The following is a 26,849-nucleotide window of genomic DNA, read 5'->3' on the forward strand; positions in this document are numbered from 1 at the left end:
AGCATGCCTTATTTTTTTTACGTTAGCTTACATTCAAGTTTTAAATTTTGGGAGAATCCTCAAATAAAAAGCAGACTCTTCAGCTTATACATGGAAGGGCTTGTATTCAGAAATATACTGTAATGTTTCTAAACAGTTTCATGCAGTTGTTTCACAAAGTATTAATTTCTTTTTTTTATTTATTAATAGGGTTACTGGATCAAAAGGGTTGAATAACTATGATTTACTTATACAGTAAAACCATTTTCCTTGAGGCCATTTATTGTGAATGATAAATACAGGAAAATGATTAATGTGGGTGAGTATCAAATAATAACTAAAATTTATGAAAAGTAATAAAGAAGTAATAGACTTCATAATTGAAGAAAATTATGTTAATTTTCTGTTAGTTTGAGTGAATACAGAAAGTTCCTTATTGTTTCAAAGGCGTTGAGACTTTTCACAAATGTTGTTGCTGGTTGTGGTTCTGTTTTATCATCTTCCACGTCACATACTTTGTTCAACTTCTGCAACCGTTTTTTAAGCAGACAACACCAGGAGTCTCAACATTTTCTTCAACTGATGCATAATATTTTTTGATATTTATTGATGCATAATATTTTATTAATATTTCAGCCTAATTGTAACAAATCATTATCATCATGAGATAGTTTTTTTTTCTAAAGCTTTTCTGAAAGCTTTTTCACACCCATTCAAAGAAATCTGCGAATTATTTTTTCTCAGCAAATCAACCAATCACAAATTTTTTTACAATCACACATTTTCAGCAATGTTTGTCGACAAAGCGTTACAATTGTTGCATTAATGCTAATTTTTTCTATTTCATTTTAACCTTTTATAACATATTTTAATTTTAAAAAAAAGAGTTTTTTTTTAACTACCAACTATATATTAATATTTAATTTTACTCTTTTGTTGGTCAATATATGACTTTTGATTCAAAATTTTGTACCAGAACATTAAAAAATAAATAAAAAATCTTGCCAAATTGTCAAAATAAATTATTTTTTTCAAGATGATATGTTAAAAAAATAGGCATCTTTCTTTTACACATCCTACACTTAATAAGAAAAAAGAAACAAAAACCTGGAAATTTTAAGATTTTTATCTGGAAAACCTGGAGAAATCTGATTTGAGTGGCCACCTTGTTATTGCCATATTTTAAGTTACAAAATAAGACACAAAAATTTTTTTTCTCTAAATAAACGTGCCTTTTTCCCCCCACCTTGAATTCTTGACCCTCAAAATATGAAATGGGGGTAGCCACAATCTTAAAAGTTAGATCCAAGGAGTTTGGTTAAAAGAGGGTTCGAAATTTTAGCCATAACGTCATTCCAGAGAAAAAAACTTTTCGTCCTAAATTCTTTCCTTTCCATTACTAATTTAAAAGATAGAAAGAATGTGCTCTGCGAAATCGATCTGCTCTGGGATCTCTGTATAAAAGTTAAAAATATCAAAATGCAAACTAATTTTTGGAAGAGAATTTCTCTATTGTGTAATTCTAAGTTTATCTTCTCCTTTACTTTCATTCTGATATTTTAAGAATTTTTTTTCAGTATTCGAAACTTCATGGCTTACTCCAGGTTAGACTGAACTTACTTTTTCTGTACTTTAAAGTTTAAATTAGTCATGGATGTCAAAGAAAATTTATGATGATAAATTTCTCCCTTGCTATGGCGTTCTCTTAATGCCAATTATACTTTCTTCATATTTCGCAATATCTTGAGAACTTATAGCAATTGAAAAATTTTTTTCCCAATCATTAAATTAATTTCTCCAATGATAATTCCATGCAAAAGATAAATTTTCATGAATATTTATTTTTATTGTTTTATTTAAAAATTCTCAAAAGTCAACAAAATGCTAATTTTTACATTTTAATGAATGTAATAGCGAAACTGGAATGAAATTGGTCGAATGATTCTTAAGAATTACTCTAAACTATGTCATGAATGAGTATTACTCTAAACTCATTCTTGAAATCAGGGTTGGGGATACTTTTTTTGGTAATAAAATATAATCTAGTTATTCTATTTAAATCCATACTTTTTATTTAAATTAATTTTTCTTTAAAAATTGAAAACTTTCGTTTTATTAGTAGTTAAATTTTAAAAGAAGTAATTATAGATAAAATGTTATAAATAAATCATAATTCTATATTGAAACTAATACTGCGTTAAAAAACTGATTTAATTCATTGTAAATGCGAACGTGTAAAAATCATTAAATATGGATTTAAAATGTATCACACTTTTTAATATTTTTTTTAACTAACATTAAAGTTATGACAATTATATCTAATTTGCAGAGTTATAAATATTTCAATGTGGAATAACTTGCTCACTTAAAGGCAGGCAATAAGATAAAAACAATGTGAAACACCTACTTTGTCATAATAGGATTATTTCTTTTTAAAAATTCATTTTAATATATTTGCAATAAATTGTGAAGATGGTCTTTTAGAACTAGGAATAAATTGTATGTTCCTTAATATCATGTTTATTGAAAAAAATAGTCCATATTAAATAACTATTCTTTACAGATGATGTATGTGTAAAGACATTAAATTTCCACTTTCTTTATTTGTATTCTGAAAAATCCAAATGAATTATAAGATTTTTTAAATGACATGCTTACTGATTAAAATTTATTAACACAGCAATAAACTTATAATAAAATACATTTAAAAAATAATAATCAATTTAAAAAACATTGTAGCGATTACGTGTGTCATTATTTTTGAAAGTGGTATAAGGTTTTTAAGTATTAAAGTTTGAATAACTTTAAAAGTATTGGAAAGATTAATCAATTTGGGTGATTTTTTTAACACTATAATTTGATGAAACGTCAGATAACAACAACGTGCACTTTTTTATAAGAGATAAAAAATTTCAATTAATCAAGTAAATTTATCATGAACTGCTTTCACCAAATATTTTTCTTTGGAAGAAAGAAGTTTTGGGGGTTATTGATAATATTTAGGTGAAAATAAGAACCGTGCTGATTATAGTAATTTAATTATAGTAATTTAATTATAGTAATTTAATTATAGTAATTAATTATAGTAGTTTATAGTAAAAATTTAAATTTTGTACACTTTTGAAATGTTATAATAAAATACTTGAATAAATGTATGCAACTATTAAATAGTTTTATGTTTTTTATTTCTGTATTAAGTATGTAATAGTTTTTAAGATGCTAACAAAGATTTTAATTTAAATATTAAAACTTACAGTTTTCAGTATCTGAAATTTTTAATGTTACAAGATTTTTAGTATCTTACATTGAGTTTGTGATTGTGAGGTTTAACCACATATTTATTCCAGGGTTGGCTTTTTGCCGGCAGAAACTGGTTTTTGGCATGTCAGTGGCAGAAACTGGTTTTAACCGGTTAAAACCGGCAGAAACTAAAAAAACTTCTATGTTAGTTCTAGTAATTGCTTAATGACATTTTGTTTAAGTAAACTGAAAAATGTAATTTCGTGCAACTGTAACAAACTTTTTAATTCATTACTTGTAAATATATATTATTTCGTTTATATTAAATATAAAGAGTGCAGTATATCAAATTGAGAAAAGAAATTGTTTAGGTTCAGAAACTGCATCAAAACTTGTCTTTTGTTATAGATTACTGCTAAGTGCAAACAATGTAATATTTGATCTTGAATGGTGATAATTTTATAAAAAAATTGAACTTTGTTTAACATTTAATTGTTTTTTTATGAATTATCCTTTGTATGTCAATCTCAGTATTTACTTTTATGTCATTTTCTGAATTTCTGCCACAAATGTGGCAGAAAGGGGTTTCTGACATGCCAGTTTTAACCGGTTTCTACCAGTGGTTTTAACCACCTCGGCAGAAGCTTGCCGGCCTTGATTTATTCCAATATTAATGCATTACAAAAACATGTATTCAACATTTTTTAAAAACATTTTATATGGTATTTTCAGGTGGTACCTTGAGAATATTTGGAGAAGCTTTAAATAAAGATGTGCATTACAAAACACTTTCTACAAAAGATACTGCATCCTATGTGGTAAAAGATATATTAAATAAATATGGATACGATAAAGATTTTATGCATTGTCTTGTACAAACTATAGTATCACATCATACAAATGATGGTCCTGATCTTCAAAATGGCGGTATCAGAGAATATATATTGGATGATGATGATTGTCCTCTGATGATTCAGCAGCAGCATAATCGGAATAAAGGTAAAAACAAACTGTTAATGAATTTCTGGTTGATTCAAAATTCTGGTTTGATACTTACGTTTTGACAAAAAAAAGTAGAAAAAAAAGCTCATTGATATTCTAAGAACAATTGACATCATTCCTTTGCAGACATTTTTATAAATTATAGAATATCGAACAACTGCATGTAAAGAGTCCAAATAGAGCAGTCGATTGAGACTGACAATCATTTGAGTATTGTAACCAGGGCTCGAAAAAACTCAGAAATTTTACCCGTCCCCGAGGACGGCTTGTCCAACAATGTACCCGTCCTCCTTTGAAACTAACCCGTAGATTCTAAATAAATAAAAATAAAATTTTCTCTTATTTATTACAAACATTTATATAAATTGCACAATGAATTACTAGTTACTAGGATTACATTATACAATAATAAAAGAAATACTAGGTTAATAATAGTAACCTAGTATTTATTTTATGAAATAATTTATTTCTTTTATGAAATAATTTAAATGACAAAGGTCAAGTTTTCTGGAATGTCAATTTATTCGGGGGTATTGCGTTTTTTAAATGAATCAAATATGACGTTTGCCAGTTCCACAATCAAGTCAATGATTTACTAAGGTTTCTGCACAGAAATCGAAAAGGGGTTTTCCATTTAGATAAATGTTCATAATTGCGTTTAACGCTTCTTGTTTAAGACCAGTACGTAATGTGTTTTTTTGTAAGTTCATTGCTGAAAAGCCCCTTTCAAATGCTGCAGTACTCCCAGACAGAGAAAATATCAATTCCATTTCAGGGTCATTTTAGAAGTGAGGAGCTAGACTCGATAAGATAACAAAAGATAAGATAACAAAAATTGAAAATGTATCGCGAACATTAACGGGAAAATGGCCGTCCGCGCGGACGTCGGATTCGAGAAATTCGTTGTCCGCGGGGAATTTTTGACCGCCGAGGACGGGCGGACGGGCTGTTTTTCGAGCCCTGATTGTAGCAAGTACCATGATCAAAATTAAAATATTGATAGTATTTTCTTCATTGATAATGGTGTTTGTTAAAATACTGAAAACATCGCTTTTCATACTTATTTGATCTTTTCTTTTACTTTTGTTTACTTCTTTTGAAATTGTTTTGCTTAAAAAAAAATATTAGAATTATTTATTTTATCTGTAAGAAGACTTTTTTGTTGCTTGTTCTTTTTATAAGTATGTATAGATGTCTGTTTTATTCAGTATAGTGTAAAAAGTGGATGATTGAAAGACTGTTTTATCTAAACTAATGTTAATCAAAATATGCTATTAATTCAAATGTTATAATAAATTGCTTGTTGTAATCAATCGAGAGTAAAGTTTGCTGTAATTGATAGAAAATATTGTAATCAATAGAAAGACTTGGCAACAGTTACGAAATTATTAGTTTTTTGCAATCAAAGGCCTTGGCATGATTTAGTTATGAAAATCTTAATTCTTAGTTGTGTTTTAATTATTATTTTTGTTATCATTTATTTATCTTTTTGTAAGAATCAATAGTATATCTTTTATTTAAAATTATTTATGAGTGGCAAGTTTAAACATAACAAATAATTAATATAAATTTGGATAATCTTTTTTTCTTTTTATTCTATACAAAAATAATTATAAATGAGATTTTTAAAACTAGTATTAAGTTATGAAAAAATTTTGTGGTTCATATAAGAATGAATGGTTTTGTGTCTGAAAGATTTTATGGAAATGATAGTTCATAAATTTATTTATTTTGTTTTCTAACTGTTATTTTCCTTTCTGCCTGGAAGGTTGAAAACATAACTAATGACAAACTTTTTGTATAATCTGTTTTTTCCCCCTGTAAATAGTTGTAAAAAAATGTTTAGGTTACAAAATTTTTGCAGTTTAATAAAGTATGGTATACATCGTGAATACTTCTTGGCATAATTTAATTTGACAAAGAAAACATATTTTTATTTGCTTTTTTAACTACTAAGTATGGTTTTTGTTTAAATTTTTTTTTATTTTTAACAAACATAATGAATAATATACTTTATTTATATTTAATTTAAATATAAAATTTTTTGAAGCTTGTAGAAAATTGGTAGCCATATGTGAAAAGGAAACTTTACGTTCTGTTGTTAACTCAATTATTAAATGCTTTTATTTTTGTAGGTGCCTTATCATTTAATGTTCGAAAACGACCTGCTGATTACCAGTCTAGAAAAAGGAAAAAAAAAAGTCTAAGCCAACTAAAAATGATGGCAGGATGATACAATTGAAAAACTACCCTACCTCCTTGAATTGAATTCTGGTATTTATATCAAAAAATAATATCCTAATTTAAGGTTTTTTTTTCTAATGAAAGAAATTGATGTAGATCCTTATTCCTTAACATTATAATTGTTTTTTGTGAAAATATTAACTAAATAAATAAAAATACTAAAATTTTTGCCTTTTTGTTAAAAATCTAAGCTTTTTTTAAATTAATTTGTTGACATGATTACAGATGGCAGTAATGGACATGGGCCTCCGAAGAAGCACAGACTTTACCTTAATGTTACTGAAGTTGGTAGTGAAAGAAGTAGCTCTATCGGGGACAATACTTGCAGGTAAAAAAAAAATTATCGATGAACTTGTGCATTTTTTAAATATTAATTAAATTTTGTAAAAGAATGAACAAAATAGGTTGGAAATGTAAAATTTCATTTAATTGTATAATTTATTGATTTTTACTATGCATAATTTATGTGTATATAACATGAAATATTTTTAAATTACTCAGTTGACATTGCTATTTTACTCACATTATTCAATAATTTTTATTCTTCATAATAATTCATAACTCTTAACTGTTTTTAAGAAGTTTTTAAAGCATTTAAATAGAAATAAATATATATTAAAATGTGCATATATATATATATATATATATATATATATATATATATATATATATATATATATATATATATATATATATATATATATATATATATATATATATATATATATATATGCGCATAATATAACACTTAACAGTGCAAACTAGTAGAAATCAATGCATTTCTATAATCCAGGAGTGAGTCATAAAATGCCTCTTAAAATCCGCTACTATCTGTAATACATAATAAGTTGAATAGATAGAGTTAATTATTAATAAAGATACCCATAGAACATTTTTAATTATTCAAGTCCTATTGCAGAACATAAGTTCTTATTCTACTGATGTTAACATTTGAATTTATAGTTGAAGTTAGTAATATAAATTGTTTATATAAATGCTTATTCAAGTTTTCCAGGGTTAGTAGTTGGGTGCCTACAGAATGTTATTTTCAACAAATACTAATGTGGATTTTATAATAATTGATTTGAAAAATCAGATATTGATCCAGCATGTTTTTATTTAATTTAATAATGTTTAAAAAATAGCAAAATTCGATAGTTCAAATTAAGGAATTGCCTACTAATTGCTTTCATACTTTAGACAAATAGCTTTCTCCTCATAGCTTTTTAAATTGTAATGGAATTATGTGATTTTATAGAAAAGATAACTTAATTAACTATTTTATATTATGAAATTTTTATGGTAATGACTTAAATGTTATAACACTCATATATTATTCTCAACAAATGCAGTAACAAATTCAGCAGAGTTGAATTTTGTAGTTTCAGAGTTATTGATTTATGTAATTCATGTAATTTTAAATCAGCAATCAATTCCAATCAGCTATGCAGTAATTATATCGTAGAATTTATAAAAATTGAGGCATCATCTACTAAATTTTATTTATAAAAAATATTAACTGGCATATTTACTGTGCTTTTGTTTCGTGATTATTAAAATCCTTCATAAAATTATTTTTATTATCGAGGTTTTAAACTCAATTACAAATTTTAATTTAATATTGGTATGAGCAAATATTACTAGGATGAGATTTTTCCGCTTTCTAGCGGATTTTTGGCTTTTGTCTCTCGAGTTTCTGCCTCTTTTATAATTTTTTTTTATGGAAAACTCCGATTTTTCTCTAAATGTTTCACTTTTTTTAATAAATATTCCGCTATTTCTGAAAATTCAGCTCTTGAAATAACAATCATATTTATTTTCCGATTTTCAAAGATGAACAGAAATTCAAACTACTTTAAGACACTAAAATAGCGATTTTTGTATGTTAAGAAGCTATTAAATGTTTCTACTTCACAATTATTGATATGTTTCGCAGAGCTTTATCTAAATTAGATAATAATATGAACATAATGATTCCAATTTTCTTTTCTTTTCTAAATAAATAAAAAAATTATGTTACTGATATTTTTTCTATAAATCGCATATTAGTATTTATTAAAAGAACTTGAAGGTTTCAGTAGTGCTGAACTAGGCAGAATTCTCAAGTAATAATTGTCTCCTTTGTGTGAACTGAAGAAAATCAACTTATCTTTCAATAGGTTATTTTACTGAGTGTCAATGTAATTCATATATTAAGAAATTATTATGCAATTAATTATGTATTGACACATAGTTATTTATGATCTTAAATTGTCTAAAATTTATAATTAAACGATTGCAGGCGTGTATGATTTACTCGCGTGGAAATTCAGCTTTTTTCTCTTTAAGCCAACCTCATCCCTGATATTAGCTAATTTACTCCAGTTATTTATTTAAGGCAACATTACTATAAATATTTTCTACACATATTGATCTCAAACTATTGCTCAGTGCACCATTAATAAATTTGTAAAAATAAATAAATGTATAACTGTTAAAAAGTTCTGTTTGCAAAGTAATTCTGAAATTAAAAGTAATATATTTTGCTATTCTTGTGGATTGAAATTTGCTTTAATAATACTTTTTTTTTATTTGTCCTTTGCCTTTTTCTAAAACAGTATATGTCTACTGCTCAAAAAAAATGTCTTGATCTTATCCTGATTTATTTGAAACATTTTGTCCTGATGTTTTCTTTAACCCATTATGATGCCTGAGTATTCCTGTTTCCTTTTTATAAAACCCTCAATAATCTATATATATTTATGATTTAAAACTTAAATCTATTTTGTACTTTATTTTTAAAATTTTCTTTTCTTTTACTGTTATACTGTTTAATAAATTATTAAGACTTTTATTAATTATTAAGACATTTATTATCCAGGAAATTTCTATTTATTGAAACATTCAGGATATCAAGTAATATTTATGATTTTATGAAAAACACCATACTGTAAACAGCTTAATGCTTTACTTTTTAATATTATTTTAAAATTTTCTATTTATAAACTATATTTTCTACTTATATTTTAAATTTTTATAACCAAGTTGTTCTATTTATTGTTCTAATATTTTAATTCCTATATTTTGAAAAATGTTGATTTTGTGATATTATGCTGATATCACTTTTTATAAACACATGTTTTCTAAACAATTAACTATCTTTTTTAATTGAATTGTGCTTATTCTGATCTATGATTTTCTATTTATTTACTTAAATCTTCTATTATTTATTATACTTATAGCTGTTTGGTCCAAATGTCTAACCTCGCCACTGTGTGATTGCTCATACACAGAGAATAGTTACAGTTACTCCTAGCAGTAGAGATGAAGAAACTTATGTGAATGGTATGAGAGTATGTGAAACAACTATATTACAGAATGGAATGGTTGTACGGTTTGGAAAACTGCATACTTTTCGATTTGTTGACCCACTTCATGACCAGGTAATTAAGGATGTTTTCAACAAAGTTTCGATCAAAATAAGTCATTTTCAGATCATTTTTCTTCACTACATTCAGTTGCATATGTTTATTGGTAACATATTTATTTCTCTTTTCTAGAAACATGTTACCGGACCTTCGACAGCATCCTGAATTTATAGAAAGGTAATATTATCCTTAAATGTATTTTAACTTTAGTTAAGTAAGATATTTATTAGGTTGGTTTTATAGATATTTAAAAAAACTATATGGATTAATAATTATTTAACCTTCCAAGTGTTGAAGCGTTATACTTCTCTACTATGCCTCTTTTACTTCCTAAAAAACATTTTTTTTTGTTGGAGAGCCTTTCGCTTAAAGTACAGAGTAAGGACTAGATTGTTAATTTATTAACTTTTTTAATTCATTTCAATTTACTTTAACGCATAATTAAATGTTAATTGCACATACTTTCTCTGTGTAGTAAAAGCTCTATTATTTGTTAGTTAAAAAAGTAAGTATTAAAGTTGAAAACTATTTCTGGGGAATCTGTTTCAATTTTGTTGTTGATTGAGAAAGTATTTTAGTTAAAGCTGGTGTGTTTCATGTAAAGATGATCTGCTAAAAGATACTAAAACTGGATTGTTTATATTGATTTATTGACTCTGTATCTTGAAAATTAGTCAAAAGTTAATTGTTTATAATTAAAGCTTTTTCAATGACAAAGAATGCAGGAAGTAAATTTAACTTAGTAATTTGTATAAATAATTAATAAATCATGTTACATATTACAAAGAGTGATGCCAGATCTCAAAAATGCTCACATCTCTGTTTTAATCGATTAAATTGTAAAGCTGCTTAAAGTGTAACTAAATATTAAGTCGCAGTAGTATATGTTGCAAATATATGTAAGTATATGTTGCAGTTGTTTATTCCTAAATTATTTGGGTATAGATTTTTTAATGTAAGCTATATTTTTGTCATATTGGAAAATACAGTTTATTTGTTTTGTATGTCTGTGAGTTCTCTCTGTTAATATTTAAATACTATACTATACAATAGGAACAGAACTATACAGATACAAATACTATACAATAAAAATTTTTGTATCAAGTTGATTTAATGCACAAAAACTCTATCTACACCCTAAATTAAATGTTTTTGATAAAATTTAGTCATATTTGCTATTAATTTTATATTTTTTGTAACATGCATTGTTTGTGTTAACGAGGAGAGTAATAGGTAGTTTTGATTAAGTTTGTATTTTTGTTTAATTATTTGAGGTCTTTTGAAAGAGGATCCCAGTTTTTTAAATACAATTCTAGGTAGCAAAAAATATAGTTGCTAACTGCTATAAAAAAGGTTTTTAAATTATGAATTAAATCAGTTAACACAAAAGTAGAAAACTAGAGCAAAAAAAATCAAAAATAATATATATATATTTTTTTATATTTAAAATTCAAGTTATCCCAACTCTGCTAATATGTAGTTTAGTTGTAAGATTATGCTCATTTCTTAATAGCGAAGTTACTCATACTTTTACTAATTCACCATGTAAAAATTTGATTCACTATGTTATCTGATCTCGTTAATTTTGAATCACTTAAAAACATTAGTTGGCAGTATTTTTTGGATGTCTGTAGTTGTTGTGTTACTTGTTGACAAAATCGGATGAAATTTTTCACTATTCAACAATGTATATAATAATTGAAAGAAAATTGTTTTTTTTGAAAGAAAATTTAATCTTAAACTACTTAAATATTTCAATTAATGTTTTTCTTTTAAAATTTTTAGGTGAAGAAGCTTTTCTAGCTGCATCAATTACTCAGCTAGATCCTAGTCAAGTGCAATTTAAACTGACACCAACATATGCTCTGTATATGGCAGCTCGATATCGTGCCTCTACACATTTTAGGCCCAAAAATACCCTAAATGATCGTGCTCATAGGCTGACAACTTTAATGAACAATGTAGCAGCTGTAATGCATCAAGTTATGCAGGTAATAGATTTTATTAGTTTCTTGAATATTTAAGTCAAGTGTTTGTAAATCAGTGATTGGCGGACATAATATACAAGAGCATGCAAACGCTGTTGACGAAAAATGTATGATTGGGTATGATTGGAATACGACAAAAAGTTTGGTAATTCAATAACTAGTTTTATAACTTAAAACTGCTGAAGAAAGATGCGTTGGTACATATAATAATTGATGTAAAGTTTCATAAAAATTAAAACATGTAAAAAAAAACAGCAATTTTTGAACAAATTTTGTCAAAATTAGGTTAGGATGAAAGATAGTTACAAGGATCAATAGATTGCTTGCAGATAGTTTATTTAGGAGATTTTGTGTTTACAGATTTCATTTTACCTAAGTCTGGTGATTTGATTCAGCTCTTATATTTAGATAAATTTTTATAATGTGAACATTTTCCAGAATTTTTCGAATAGTTTAAAAATTTTCTCACACAGTTAAGCCCATTAAATATTAACTTTTTGGTTCTTAAAATTTAGTTTTCCTTCAATCATCAATAAGTTATGTATTTCAGTTGAAATTTTATTTGTCATTGTCAATTAGCATTTTTTTTAGATTTATGTATCTGAATCTGTGCAAACTGAAAAAAAGAAAGAGAATTTTAATATTTCTTTAATAACGCTACTACTTATTCAATGTTAATTAGTTGAAAACAATACCGTATACTACTAATTTTAGGTATGCAAAGCTGAAAATTTTTGTGGATTTTTTTCAAGTTTTTAGTTGAATGCTTTGAAATTTTAGAAATTACTGAGGTATTGTAATTAATTGTACAAAAATTTCACGAAATTAAATTTAAAATTTTTAAAACAAATTTTCTAAAATTTCATTATATTCTATGTGAATAAAAAAGTTACATTTGTTTAGCTTCTTAGCAGTTTTTACAGCTAGTAAAGTATAAAATTTTGTATATATTATAATTTTTATCCTCTTGTGTTGCCTTTAATATTAAAATAAATTCATAATTTTTCTTTTTAATTATGCATAAAATATATGCACGCACATTTTTACCAGTTTTTGTATGGTTTGAACTATATCCTTTTTTTTAATATTATTTTTCAATCATTATTTAGAGGATAATTAGTTTTCATTAATCTCTTTTTATTAGGATCGATATCGAGATGCAACTGCCCTGACTTTTTGGCTTGCTAATACTTCTGAATTGCTTCATTTTCTGAAACAAGATCGCCATTTAAGTACATATACTCTTGATGCCCAAGATTTACTAGCAGAGAGTGTTCAACTTGCTTTTCGAAGTCTTGTAACGTGTCAACAAGTAGAACTTCAAGATGCAATGCCAGCTTTCCTTGAAGATCGTGATGATGTCAATGAAGAAGAGGGTACAACTGGTAAGCTTTTTTCTTTTACACTGCTTGACATTTGGCCGTTAGGCATACCATAGGAAAACTCTGTAATTAGTGTGACCAACTGTTTTTCTATGTTATATGAAAATTTCAAGATGAGGAAGTGAATGATTTTACACCAACTTAACCTCGAAATAAATTTATTCAGATATCTAATTTTACAAAAGTTAGTGTCTTTAGTAATCTATAAATGCTGATCAGAGTGATAACCTTCTTCCGATTACTTAATGGGTTTGACAATTTTAGCACTCGTTTAAAGGGCCCTTCTTAACATTAGATATATTATTTTTCCTTTAGCATAGTTAATAACATTTAATTTTATTATTTTTTGCCTTAAAAGACTAATAATTTGAGTTTGGCACAAGTATACCATTTTTTTTTGAAATTTAAAACATTATACTTGCATTTAATTTAATAAAATATGCACAAACAGAGTGTCCAAAAAATATAAAGGTGATCAATGTCACAAGTCTAAAAAGAAGTATCAAATATTTTAGAAAAAGAGTATTCAATGATACTATTTTGCGGTGGAGCCAGGGAATGCAATTCTTAAATAGAAACCATTTTTATATTGCAGATTCGGATTCACCAGAAAAAAAATGCCTCAATTTCATTTACTAGTTTTCTCATTTTGGTTCATAGATGGTGTTGTAATTTTGAATTAAAATGAGTTTCAAATTATTTAAAGACATTTTTAAGAAATGCATATCAGATCAAATAAGTATAAACATTTTTTAGTGTAAATTATATTGGTATTTTCTTAATACCGAATTCTATTCTCTCCCTACTTTCTGAATCTAGGCCACTCCCATGGAGTGAGATCAAATTTAATTTCCAATTTTCTGATGAGATGCCTTTTTCTAGAGTTATTACACTGCTTCTATGCTTTTTAGACTTCCTGTTTATTTTATTACTAATTTTTGTTACCACTTTTTCAGTAATGAAATAAAATAAAGAAATTTTTTTTACCCAGCAATCAACCTTAGTTTAAATTTCTAAATTAGTTCATGGAATTAGCTTTAAACTTACTTATTGAATTTTTTTCTAACTTTGTGTGTTATAATTATTGTATTACATATGATTGAAATGCAATTTCATTTATAGCTAAGTTTTATATGAGGTGTATGCTTCTGTTTTCAGCTGATGTTTTAGCTGTGCTAGCATCTGCCATGTCACTTTTGAGGCGATGCCGTGTCAATGCAGCTCTCACCATCCAGATGTTTTCACAACTATTTCACTTCATCAAAATGTGGCTGTTCAATAAAGTTGTATGTGAAACCAGAATGAACCTTTGTACAAGACTTTGGGGTACAAGACTAAAGAGAAGGTTGAGACGTGTGGAAGCATGGACTAAGAAGCAAGGATTGGAGTTAGCTGCTGATTATCATCTCAGTCGTATTGTGCAGGTAATTTTGTATTTTTTGTAATTGCATTTTTATATTTAAAAATAGTACTATTTTTTATACTGCAGTGATTCTACTATATCAGGGGTGGCCAAGCTCCTTGTTAGTCGAGCCATTTTTCAAAATTTGAAATTTTTCGCGAGCCACAATTAAATACGTATTTAAAAGGTATGCAAAAAAAAGGTGTTAAAAATTCTTTTTACATAAATTATATTTATTGGAAACATATAAGTAAAAGTACTAAATATGTGTATTTAATTTACTTCTCTTGATAATCTATCTTATTATATAAAACGCTAATACATACGTATGTATCAATAAACCCGATGATATTTCTTTTCTCGCGCTGGCAACAGTTTTCATTTTTAATTGATAGGCTTTGGCGCACAAGAGCATGTTGTGTGCATCATATGGCTAATCTATATTATATTAAACGCTAATACGTTTTAATTGATAGGCTTCGGCGCGCAAGAGCATGTAGTGAGCATCATATGTCTAATCGGGTGAATTCTCACCGAATTATCAAACAAATTCTCACAAAATGATCTTCATCGAAGCCGATGATTTGCATCCGGCGTTCAGTACTGTTTCATATTGTTCTACAACACATGGTTTTAGCCCTCTGGTGGGAAAGACTTTGAAACAAAGCTTACAACAGTTACTTTTCTCAACAACTGAAATTTAGAATAGTGTGATTAAGAAAAATATGTGAAATGTTTGCAATTTAAAATTAATATTGAAATGCACAGGTTTAGAATTTTCTACAGTGAAAAGTTTTCGGAACTTCAGTGTTCAAAAAAGTATACAAAAGCTAGACGTTAAGAACGTATCCAATGAGCGAGCAAAGCGAACATCGGATTGCGAAGCAATCCGAAATGAACTGCGAAGGCAGTTCCGGGGGTTGGTGAGCACCAGCGAGCAGGGGGCGAAGCCTCCTAGTTCTTTAAAATTTAGTTAATAATTGGTGATAGCACTTCTCAGTAATTCCTTGAGATGCTGGTTAGTTAATACTGATCGGTGTTTGGATTTCACGAATTTTAAAGTAGAATAAAATGATTCACATAAGTACGTTGTTCCGAATATTGAAATAATTCGACAAGCAGCCTTTTTTTATTCAGGATACTTCCATTCTGGTACAAATTTCCAAAATTCAGAAATCGACGTCGACTTATATTTTAAATGTAGAGCTTGATCTTCTTGCATCTCTATTAATTCTAATTCTCCAGATGCTTTTTGTGTCATAATTATATTGGAAATGGAAAACTTATCTTGAATTGAACAACGTTGCACTTAGTTTTTCATATTTGTTCTCAGTAATTTAAAAGACATTTTGAAACACATACGGAACGATGATAATTTTTTGAAATATAATAGCACAAAAATGAAAATGGAACTCGGGTACATCTGTGGAGAGCCACAAATAATCCTTCAAAGAGCCGCAGGTACTACGTGATAACTAACTGTACTATATGATAACTAAAATTTATCTAAAAAGTTATACTAAAATTTTAAAAATCTTTAAAACATTTTCTACGTATTCAAACATTTTAAACTAATTTATGTGGAAAAAAATTCTATCTTGCTTCAAATTCCCACTACTGGCTTGTGGATTAATTGAATGCAATAATTTTTGAAATTTTCTTAGGGATTTTATATGGGATCATTTTGGAAATAAGGAAAATTTTTAATTTTTCATCACTTCCATTAAATTCAAACACCTCCATTAAAATCCACTTTCAGACAAAGTATCCCAGTTAATAGTCTATATCTATCTTTAGAATTTTGTGTTGAAGATAAGATGTTCCTTTTATGGAGTAAAAAATATCTTAAGATTAATTTTATATTAATGAAATCTTAATAATGCTGAGAAGTTATGTAAGAAAGAATTTAATTTTTCTTTAAATTTTCTTATAAAATGTATGGTTTGCATTTAAAACCTTGAAAATTTTTAGAATTTAAATGTAAACTTATAGCTCAAAATAAAATAAAGCTCAAATTTATAGTTGAGTAAATTGTTTTTTTTGCCTAAAGATATTTTTTAATAAAAATTTAGAATATATAAACTGATGCTTGTTTTTTGTACCCAACATATTTTATGTTGATTATAATAGTGCTTAAATTTAAATGTGTTTTAGGCTGTTCATTTACTGCAAGCTCCAAAAAGTAATTCTGAAGACCTGGCTTCCATTAGTTCTCTTTGTTTTAAACTGAACTCACTGCAGTTACAAACACTCTTAGAACGCTATCTACCTTCAGATGATGAACCTCATATACGTCAGGAATTTATTGAAAGTGTTGTAAAGGTATGTGTTATGTATTTGTAGTAACCTGACAGAGTTCTTTCACTGAATAGTTAAGTGTTATTAGATCCATGATTAACTTTATATTGTAAACTACTGTACCCAAAATTTCTTATAAATAATGTAATGAATAAACTTTCAAAGCAAAAAAGGAAGGGGAAAAAAGTGAATAATGCTCAACTGAAAGTTCTGAAATGGACATACTACAGTTTCAGTTCAAGAACCTTCCTCGGTGTCTGGATATGAAAATGATGGTAGCAAAGCAAAGAGACAAACACATGTTAAGTGGTTTAACCAATAGGGACAGAGGAACAAGTTTGAATAATATAATAAAAAATAAGAGATGAAAAAAGGCGTGAGGGATCAGAGGAGAGCTCTAGGGGACAAGAGATTAAATTAGAGTACACTTCCAAATATTGAAAAACAGTGGGATGCTAGAAAGGTCATTAAGTAAATTATTATAATTTTTCAAAGTATGGAAGGACAACCAAAAATTGAATTCGGTACATGAAGAGCACAGTGTTAAATGATTTTAGCAGAATAAAACTCAAACCTGTGATTAAAATTCCAACTATGTAGAGCAATGAAAGATCGATTGATGTCCTGACTTTGGTCATAGCTTTCTTTCTTTTTTAAATTGAAGTTTAAGGGTATGTTTGGTTTATCCAATATATGCAAGACTACAGTGATACCAAATTTGATAAATACACCAGCTTTTAATATCAGCTATAGGTTCTTTAAGGTTGGTGAAATTTAATTTATTTGCTGGGGAAAGAACTATTTTAAAACTGAAATTTATTCAAAATCATAGCAATTTGGGAACTGATTTTCAGATAATAAGGTAAAACAATCAAATTGTCAAAATCTGATTCGAAAGTTTGGTAGATATCAAATTTAATTTTTTATGGATGTAATCAATAATATTAGAAGGAAATCACTGTCTACAGCTATAGCTAGAGAGCTTTTTAGATAATAGTTTTTTTCATTTTAGGTTGCTGAAAATACTGCTGATGAACAAGTTAGAAGTGAAGGTAGAGATATTAAACTCGAAGAAGACTCTGATTTACAATTGCCTTTCTTGTTGCCTGAGGATGGTTATTCTTGTGATATTGTTCGAGGAGTTTCAGCTGGATTGCAAGAATTTTTACAACCACTTATTCTAGCAGGTAAAACAATTGCTTTATTATTGATGTAAAAATATTTTTTTTAATTTGCTATTTTATATTTATTTAAAATTGCTATACAAGTGAATATTGAAAATTAAATTTAAATATTTAAATGAAAACTGTTTTCTTTTGTGACTTAAAACTAAATTTTCAATAACATAATTAAAATCATTATTTATAGCTATAATATTTCCTTGGTAAATGAGTTTCTGATTTTTAAATAAAATTGAAAAAAAAATTAAAAGATGTTTCAATTTGTCGTCAAAATCTTTTTCACTTTTAAATTGATTTTGAAAATTATGATTTAATAGTTGAAATTAATAACTTATGCAACTAATTCAACCTCCATTTTTTTGTATCAATATAAAGAATATTATATGTGTAAGTAAATTAAAAAAGAAAAAAATTTAAAGTGGTAAAATTGAGAACTGCTAAAATTCAATAATTCAGAATTAAGCATAGATTTTAATGTTATTTATTGTTTTATTACCTTTTTCAATATTCTGTTATGATCAGTTTTAAAAAAAATTTCGATCACATTTTGATGGAAATGTAGAGTAAATTTTGGTAGAATAGTTTTGAATAATTATCCATTATAAATCGAAACTAATAATTTTTACCTTAAGAAATAAATTGCTGTCATGAAAGTGTTCTCTCAGTTAGAATTTTTTAGAAGTCCTCATTTACCTAAAAACACAACTACAAATATTTCAAATTTTTAAAGCCTCAGTTAAACATTACACACTCAGTTTACTTTGATATATATGATTGTTAAGTAAAAACTATAATTCAGTTAATTGGAAATGGGTTTCACTTTAAGTTTTAACAACTTTTAAAAAACATGACTAACATTTATTTACTCATTATGTGATTTAAATTAATGTTGAATATTTTCTGATGTCATGTGTTACATTGTTGTCAGCATACTAAATGTCATTGTAGCTATAGTTTTTTTTCTTGTTTTTTATTATAATTATTAGAGCCACATCCTTCTCCCTTTTTAAGGTTATTCGAAAAAGGTGAAATTTGTTTATTCTGACTTTTTTTAATGTATGATTAGAATTAAAGTATTTTTGATTAGAATTAAAGTATTTTTGAATTCATTAATGTAGTAGCTTTTATTATTAATAACTTATTTTAATTTTACTTAAATATATTACCAGGAGTGTTGTATATAACATGTTAAATATTTTGTTAAAGGTCTTTGTCGTCTTACAATTCAGCCTACATCTTCTGGGTATTGGACTGTTTGCATGTCTGATCAAGATATTGGCAGGTTGCCTTCTGGGGTAATTAAAATTTATGTATTACATTCAAACAGTTAATTTTATTTTGATATTGTTTCTTTCAATTGTTCTGAGAAATTGCTTGAAAATTAATCTATGTATTAAACACTTTAAGTAAATGTGTGTGAGACTTTTTATATATTTATTATGCCATTCATAAATATACTACTGAGTTAAAATATGTGAGTTTTATACTTAAAGTCTAGCCTTAAAATACCAAAAGAAATGACTGTTTTATTTTGATAAACTATTAACATTTGTAAAAAAAATTCTGACTTCACTATGTTTTTAATATTTCAAGTGAAATCAATGTATTCATTAAAATTTATTTTTTGAACACTCTTTAAATTGATATTCTATATGCTAAAATAATAATTATTTGATGAAATTTCTATTGATATTAAAGGACATATGACACTAAATTTGCTTACTGTGAGAGATGTATATCAATAATTTTGTCACTAATGTTTCAAAATAGTATGTTAATTCTTCTGCCAGGATGAAAAAAAGTTCACATAAATTTGAAAAGAGTTTTTTACAATAAATACTAAACTAAGTGCTAGCTATTGGAAGATTTTAAGTTATAACTTACTTTCTGTTAGGTTGAATGGAAAGTTTTGTTCACGAAGGTGCATACCTTATTTTATATTAGGTTGAATGGAAAGTTTTGTTCACGAAAGTGCATACCTTATTTTATATTAATGTTAAGGTTATTTTATGAAAGAAAGTGGTAGGGTATTTGTCCTATAACTCAATTGTTATGCTCTAGCTTACAGAGACACAGGTATATGGCAGAAAAAAGGAATGTGCATACATATTCTCACTTGTATCGAAAGTATCCAGCAGAGCTAAGTGATAACCCTAATGTATACATTTAAGGATAAATACCCTACCATTTGTTTTTAAGGCACAGTTTGCATCTTTGTTTAATGAGGTGTGTTCTTTCGCCGACAGAATTTTCCGGTGTACCTAATATAATTTATCGTCAATCCAGGATTCATTACCAGATTCAATTCTTTTGGAATTTTGTGAAAACAATATTAAATTTGTAAATGATTTTGTTAAAAACTAAGATTGTAATCTCAAGTGATACATATTTTTGCAAAAACCACAATTATATATGACTACATGAGCATTTAAATACTAAGAAATAAAAACTAATTTGTCCACTATTTGGTTATTAGAAAAATTGCATCACCAATTTATTTAAAAGTTTTCCTGGAGGATTTTAATTTTTATTTGTCAATTATCCATGTAAAAATGCTCATGTTTTTAAGAGATAAGTTTGATGAACAGTTGAGTTTTTGAAAAGTCTTGTCTTTTTTTTCAGTATTGTGATTTTTGTGAAAGGTTCTATAATAAAATGGTCCTTAAATGGACCTAATTTTTTTCTAGATCATCCCCAATTATTGATTCATGTGGTCATGTGTGAAAACTTATCTGTATTTGTTCTGTTGTGTTTTAAGAGACATTTTCTTTACTATCTTAATTTATTTATTATTCTTATTTATTCTGTGAATACGTAAGATTACATTTTGAAGTACTTTTTAGAAAGCGTGTGACTTTTTAAAAGTAACAGCTTTGTCTTTAAAAAATCTAATAACAAGTAGTTAAGAAATGTTAGAATTAAATTGTAATTTAATTTCTAGGCTCGTAGTCCAAGTTTACACAGTCATGTTGATGATAGAAGCAGCTGGAAAAACCAAGAAGCAGAAGTAGTTACAATCCGCTTACAGAAAAGTAATAATGGCATCGGTCTGAACATTATTGCTGCTGGGGTAAACATTTAATTTCTTTCCTTGTTAAAAAAAAATTGTTTAATTTATCAAAACAAAAACAAAAGAATTTTTAGTTTTGAAATATCTTTGCATTTTTTAAATTCAATCATTCATTTAAAATTTATATTAAAAATATTATTTTTAACTAAAATGTAAATTTTTAATTGCAGTATTAATAATATTGTAATTTTTAAAATATTCCTAACATTTTCCCTAGGAGCAGAATTATGTTGAACATTTTATGTCAAGATTTGAGAATCACACTAATAAAATTATTACTACTATTTTTTTAGTGACAAATAATATTGTTTTGCAAACTAAATTTGTAGGATAAAGAAGCCTTAATTAGAAATACCAAATTATGTATAATTGTTTACGTAACAGAACAAAACTTGATAACAGCATATAAAATTTTCTTCGATTTTAGAGTTGCTTATTCTGAGTGGTTAGTAACAGTTCTGCTCCATTAATTAATTGTTCTGCTTGGATTTCCTCATACGTTGCAGTTCTGAGCATTAAGCATTTCTTATTATTCTCTTATAATTTACAATTTTTGTAACTGTTTAGTTTTAATTATTTATTAATATTTCTTAAAAGCTTAAAAAGTTGATTAAAATGTATCCTGTAAATATATTTTAAAATATATTAAGGTGACATTTACAGAATAAATGTTTAATAAAATAAAATTTTATATTTTATAATTAATATAATAAATATAATAAAATATAATTATTTTATAATAAATGTAATTAACATTGCATCCGAAGCATTATTGTTTTAGGATATGCCGTAATAATTCAAGTTAAATACCAAGAAATATAAATGTCTACAGCATTCTAGCCTTGTTAAATTTATATGTTTTTAAAATTTACATATGTTGAAACATACACATACTAAGAAATGATGTATGATACTTATTCTTATAAGCTCCCTCTGACGCTGACAAGCTCGTAATCTACATAAAATCTGTTGTAACAGGCGGTGCTGCTGACCTAGTAAGTGGTTATAATTGAAGTAATTGTGCTGAAACTAAGAATGGCTTAGAAATAATTGAATTGTAAATGATGACTTAAACCTCCCCCTCCCCCCTTACTTAAATATCAGATTTTTTGCTGTAGAAAAATTTGTTTCTTAGGTATGTATAGTGAGTTATTTAAAAGCGTATTTTGTATGAAAGATATAAATCAGGATTCATAATTTTCCTGATGAAAAGTATTTTTTCCTCATTTCTCCTGCTTTTAAGATTTTGTTATTCCTGAATTTTTTTTTTTGTGTTTGCAGAATATACCATTTCTGTAAATACAAATAGGTATATTAAAATAATTTATTTTAAGAATCGAAAGATTTGGATTTTTTTTTATCTTGATTGGTAATGTTAGGTCACAAAATTTGATCGATCAAACTTGGCGACTGTCTACTAATTATAAGCATGATTTAGATAAACAACCTTACTCCCAAGATTCATTGTTTCAAAATTTTTGAGAATTCAGTCATTTTATGTGAAAGGAAACTTAAATATTTCACAAAATCAAATTTTATAGTGATGAGTTCAAGGGAGATATGTTTACTTATTATTTACTGAAATGCGCACTTCCATGGTGGAATTTTGGGCTTTTATAATTATTGATTCATCTGATTTTAAAAATGCTTACTTATTATTTACTGAAATGTTAACCAAGAAATGTAAATTAAACTTAATTAGTTTTATTTTTCTATAACCGTTCCTTTCTTTATTGTTATTTAAAAAATATCTCATTATTTGTCCTGTTTTTTTTTAGGGTGGCTGAATTAATGACACGAACTGGTCCTGTTGTTACCTTAGAAGTTGCTAAACAAGGTGCATTTCTTAATGGTCTGACTGATTTGCTAACTAAACCATCACCTACAATTCAAAGAGGTATTTATATTCTAAAAATTTCTTATAATATAAAACTTTGATTGTTAGATTCTTTGTTCTGTTTTAAACCCATTTTTTTACTGCTCTTAAAAAAGCGAAGAAATATTGAGTTTGTATTAGTTGTTCGACTTGATTGAGTTGTTGATATTGAATCATGTTGGATTCAATTTCAATTTATTCATTGCTCTTAATCGATTGCGCAACATTAATGTCTAGTAAATCAATTGGAATTGGTAAACATGTAAGGCTTGAGATTGAAGATTTAAACGATAACAAATCATGTAATTTAATTAATAAAAAAATATTATTTAGAAATGTTTCTATTGAAATAATATTTTTACAGTCGGACTTCTATTTAACGAAATTCCATTTTCCGAATTTCTTCATTTTGCGAATTTTTTCTAGGAACCAAGAACATTTTGGAAATTCTTAAAAAAACTTCCGTAAAATAACTCGTAAATCTTAATCGTAATAACTCGTAAATAATTCGCAAAATAACTTCCAAATAGCGAAGTGAATTTTCTATTTAACGAACTTTTCTTTGAGGTCCACTTTCCCTATTTCCCAAAATATTTCAGAACATTTCAAACTTGTTAACGCATATTATGAGGGAAATAACTTTGAATTGATTTTCGAAGACTTTTAGAGAAAGCAGTGAAATCCCTTTCCCCTTTTGTTTGCATTTCAAAGGAAAAACTCGACAAAATTAACGAATTTTATCAGTAGCAATTAAACTTATGAACGCGTGCTGTAATGTATGTTTTAAATTACTACTATAATAAATGTAGCTATAATTTTCAACATAAATTTAGCTTTTTTTAGTTGAAAATTTATGCAGCATGATAGTGTAACACTGGATAATGTTTTACTCTATTCTTGCTTTTCATGCAGATTTCTTTTATGGTTAAGATTTATGAGAAAATAAATGGTAGATACTAGTTTACTAGATAAAAGTGTATCAATTACCATTTTAATCATGTCTAGTGTTTATGAATTTAAAACCTGTTTTGCGTCGTTTAAGTATTTCAAAAGGTGATTTTCTATTTAACGAATTTTCCATATAACGAACTTATTATCGGGATTTAGCGACTTCGTCAAATAGAGGTCCGACTGTATTTAAAAATTAACACAAAATTGTTTTGATGACCTTAGTTCATAATTTATTTAAATACTTTGATTTAGCATTTTTAAGCATTTCTGACATTCTGCTAATAAATAATTCCTTTATAAAACAAAAAATCTCATTTTCCTGTGCTTTTTAAAAAAATTCTATTAAAATAAATTTAACTGAAATAAATGCTATAAAAAAGTGGCTAGAATAAATGCTCTGAGAAAATTTAAACAATTGTAACTCAGCAGTTTTTCAGTTTTTTCATTTTAAAAATTAAACTTACTACTATCAGGTTTCAAATTTTTTATTGCACTCACATTTCATGAGTAACACCACATCTAACAAAATGTTAACCTTTTTAATAAAAATAATTATGTCAAATAAGAGATATTATTTTGCTCAACTTGTGTATTTATGTATAGAAACTCATATTTGTTCCTAAATTTAAAAAAAGAAAAATTCCACTTTTAATCTTGAATTCTGGTGACTTCACTAATAAGTTAAAATTTACCAATCTCTCTATTCTACTTTTTTGTCATTTGATGTTTTATTTACATTTTCTTTTTTTCAAAACTCTGGAAAATAAAAGTATTTCATAGTTCCAATAACTTTTTTATTTTATTCGCAAAAATATCAAATTTTTTAATCATTTTCTGTATCTAGTGTTCTTGAATTTTCTAAATTTTTTTTAACTTTCTTGTTCTTGACTAAATTTTGGTTATTTTATACTGTAACTACTTTTTCTTTAACCTAATCATCTGCTGTCTTGTTTCTAACCTTTCATTGCTGGACATCATTCATATGCAACGAGAACGAGCATTCAGAGCCCCTCCAAGTGGTTGCGAGAACCAAAACTCTGGAAATTTAAATAACTATCTTGTTCCTCCTAAACTAACACGAAGTTGTTATTTTAACTATAATAAAAACACATCTTCCACAAACAATGAACTATTACCCACCTTAAAACGAAGAGATCAGGTCTTAAAAGAATATCCATTTAAGAATGCAAGGCTTCGTCCACCAGGCGTACAGTCCAAATTTTCAGTGTGGCCTTATAAACGAGCTTTGTTCAAACCTAAAAGTGAAGATTCTCTACTCAATTTCCGCCATAATTGTTAATGTCCATATTGCCAATCCCACTTGGATCGAGAGCATGTGCCATCAAAAATGTCTAGAAGCATATTATATCAAATCGAGGATTATGAAACTGATTGTCCTATATGTATATTTAAAAGGCAACAGCATATGCCTAAAGAAAATGTAACTCTTAACTATTTTTGTATTGTATGCAAATCAAAAGCAACTTCCAATTGTCTGTCTTTAGAAAATCTATCATCACAACAGTTTTGCCACAAAGTCGTTGATAAGAATGGCAATTACACATATGATAGTTTTACCAATCATTCAAAAAATATGCATTTTTGTAACAGTCATGGAGATTTTAAACATATTAATAAAAAATTGGCTAAGGAGATTTTTTCATTGTTGCCATATCATCGTTCATCTAAATGTAGTAGTACTGAGACTCTGTACAGCTTTGGAAATTGTCTTAAACCATGCCCTCAAACTTGTCACAGTTATATAAAATTTTCTTCTCTTTTTAGTCCTTTGATGACGTTTTTCAGTCCTTATGGTTTGTTTTTATTGGTTTTATTTTTTCAGTTTTCATTTTGTTTCCTTTCTAAAATGCATTTTTATTTAGTTTGCGTTTTAAACTCATTTTGCATGACTTTGTCAAGTTTCATTTTCATCAATTCACAACCTGTTTGATTTTGGTAGTAAGCAATATTTTAGTCCCTCTATCAATTGTTTTATGTCCTTCCAGATTGTATTGTGTTCAATTTTAATTTAGTTCGCCTTTTTAGCATATTATGCATGATTTTTGTGAATTTTCATTATCATTTCCCAATTGTTTGTTTCATATTATTTTTATCCACTTATAGTTTTTGTTAAAATGTAAACATTTTAGCCTTGCTGTCAATTTTTTTTTATATTCTTTTGACGCATGTTTTCATATTTTTAAAGTTTATATCCATTAAAACCTAATTGGTGTTTTTAAATTGTTCTTAATGTTAAATTTGTATAATTTCTGCTACCGTAAGCATGAGATTAGGGCTAATTTGAATAGTATCCATTCAGTTACATGATCGGTTTGAATTAAGTTAAATAATAAAAAAAAATGGTATCTAAATTTAGATCTTAACGAATGCTTATTTAATATTATTTCTTAGCACAACAAGGAAAAGAATAAGTTCTTACACTATTAAATGAAATGATCAATTAATTTTTATCATGTTCAAAAAAATTAAACTTAGAACTAATTATCTTCCTTAAAAAAAATTTTTTTTTTCAAAAAAAGAATTGTGTCTTAATAGAGAATTAAGAATCTGTACTTTTGCATTAAAACTTTTTATAAAACTCTCTCAATTATTGGTTGTGTTGTAGATTTTTTTAAAAATATATATGTAATTAAATTAAATATAATTTCAATGTTAAAATCTGCTAGTTTTAGATACAATCACTGTAATATTAAAAAGTTAAGAAGGAATCAAAGATAGTAGGAGTTTAAATAGTGGTTGAATTAAATTTACTTTGCTATGGTTAATTCGAAATTTACTTGCTTACAGGGCCTCGCAGAATGAGTGAGC

The 26,849-nt window shown here is 26.7% G+C and overlaps 1 protein-coding gene across 1 annotated transcript; it reads left to right on the forward strand.

The window, feature by feature from the left end:
* The first annotated feature begins 3,954 nt into the window (after positions 1–3,954).
* Positions 3,955–26,849, forward strand: LOC122273736 (afadin-like). Its single transcript, XM_087164699.1, has 14 exons — positions 3,955–4,218; positions 6,357–6,495; positions 6,691–6,793; positions 9,687–9,887; positions 10,005–10,049; positions 11,658–11,863; positions 13,005–13,245; positions 14,401–14,666; positions 16,799–16,966; positions 17,955–18,129; positions 19,330–19,418; positions 21,065–21,193; positions 22,972–23,090; positions 26,829–26,849. Exons 6-13 carry the CDS (start codon positions 11,744–11,746, stop codon positions 22,978–22,980), a joined length of 1,197 nt encoding a protein of 398 aa, XP_087020825.1. The 5' UTR covers positions 3,955–4,218; positions 6,357–6,495; positions 6,691–6,793; positions 9,687–9,887; positions 10,005–10,049; positions 11,658–11,743; the 3' UTR covers positions 22,981–23,090; positions 26,829–26,849.

Source organism: Parasteatoda tepidariorum, chromosome 5, assembly GCF_982258835.1.
Source record: "Parasteatoda tepidariorum strain Cologne lab strain chromosome 5, Ptep-v5.0, whole genome shotgun sequence".
Lineage (NCBI taxonomy): Eukaryota > Metazoa > Arthropoda > Arachnida > Araneae > Theridiidae > Parasteatoda > Parasteatoda tepidariorum.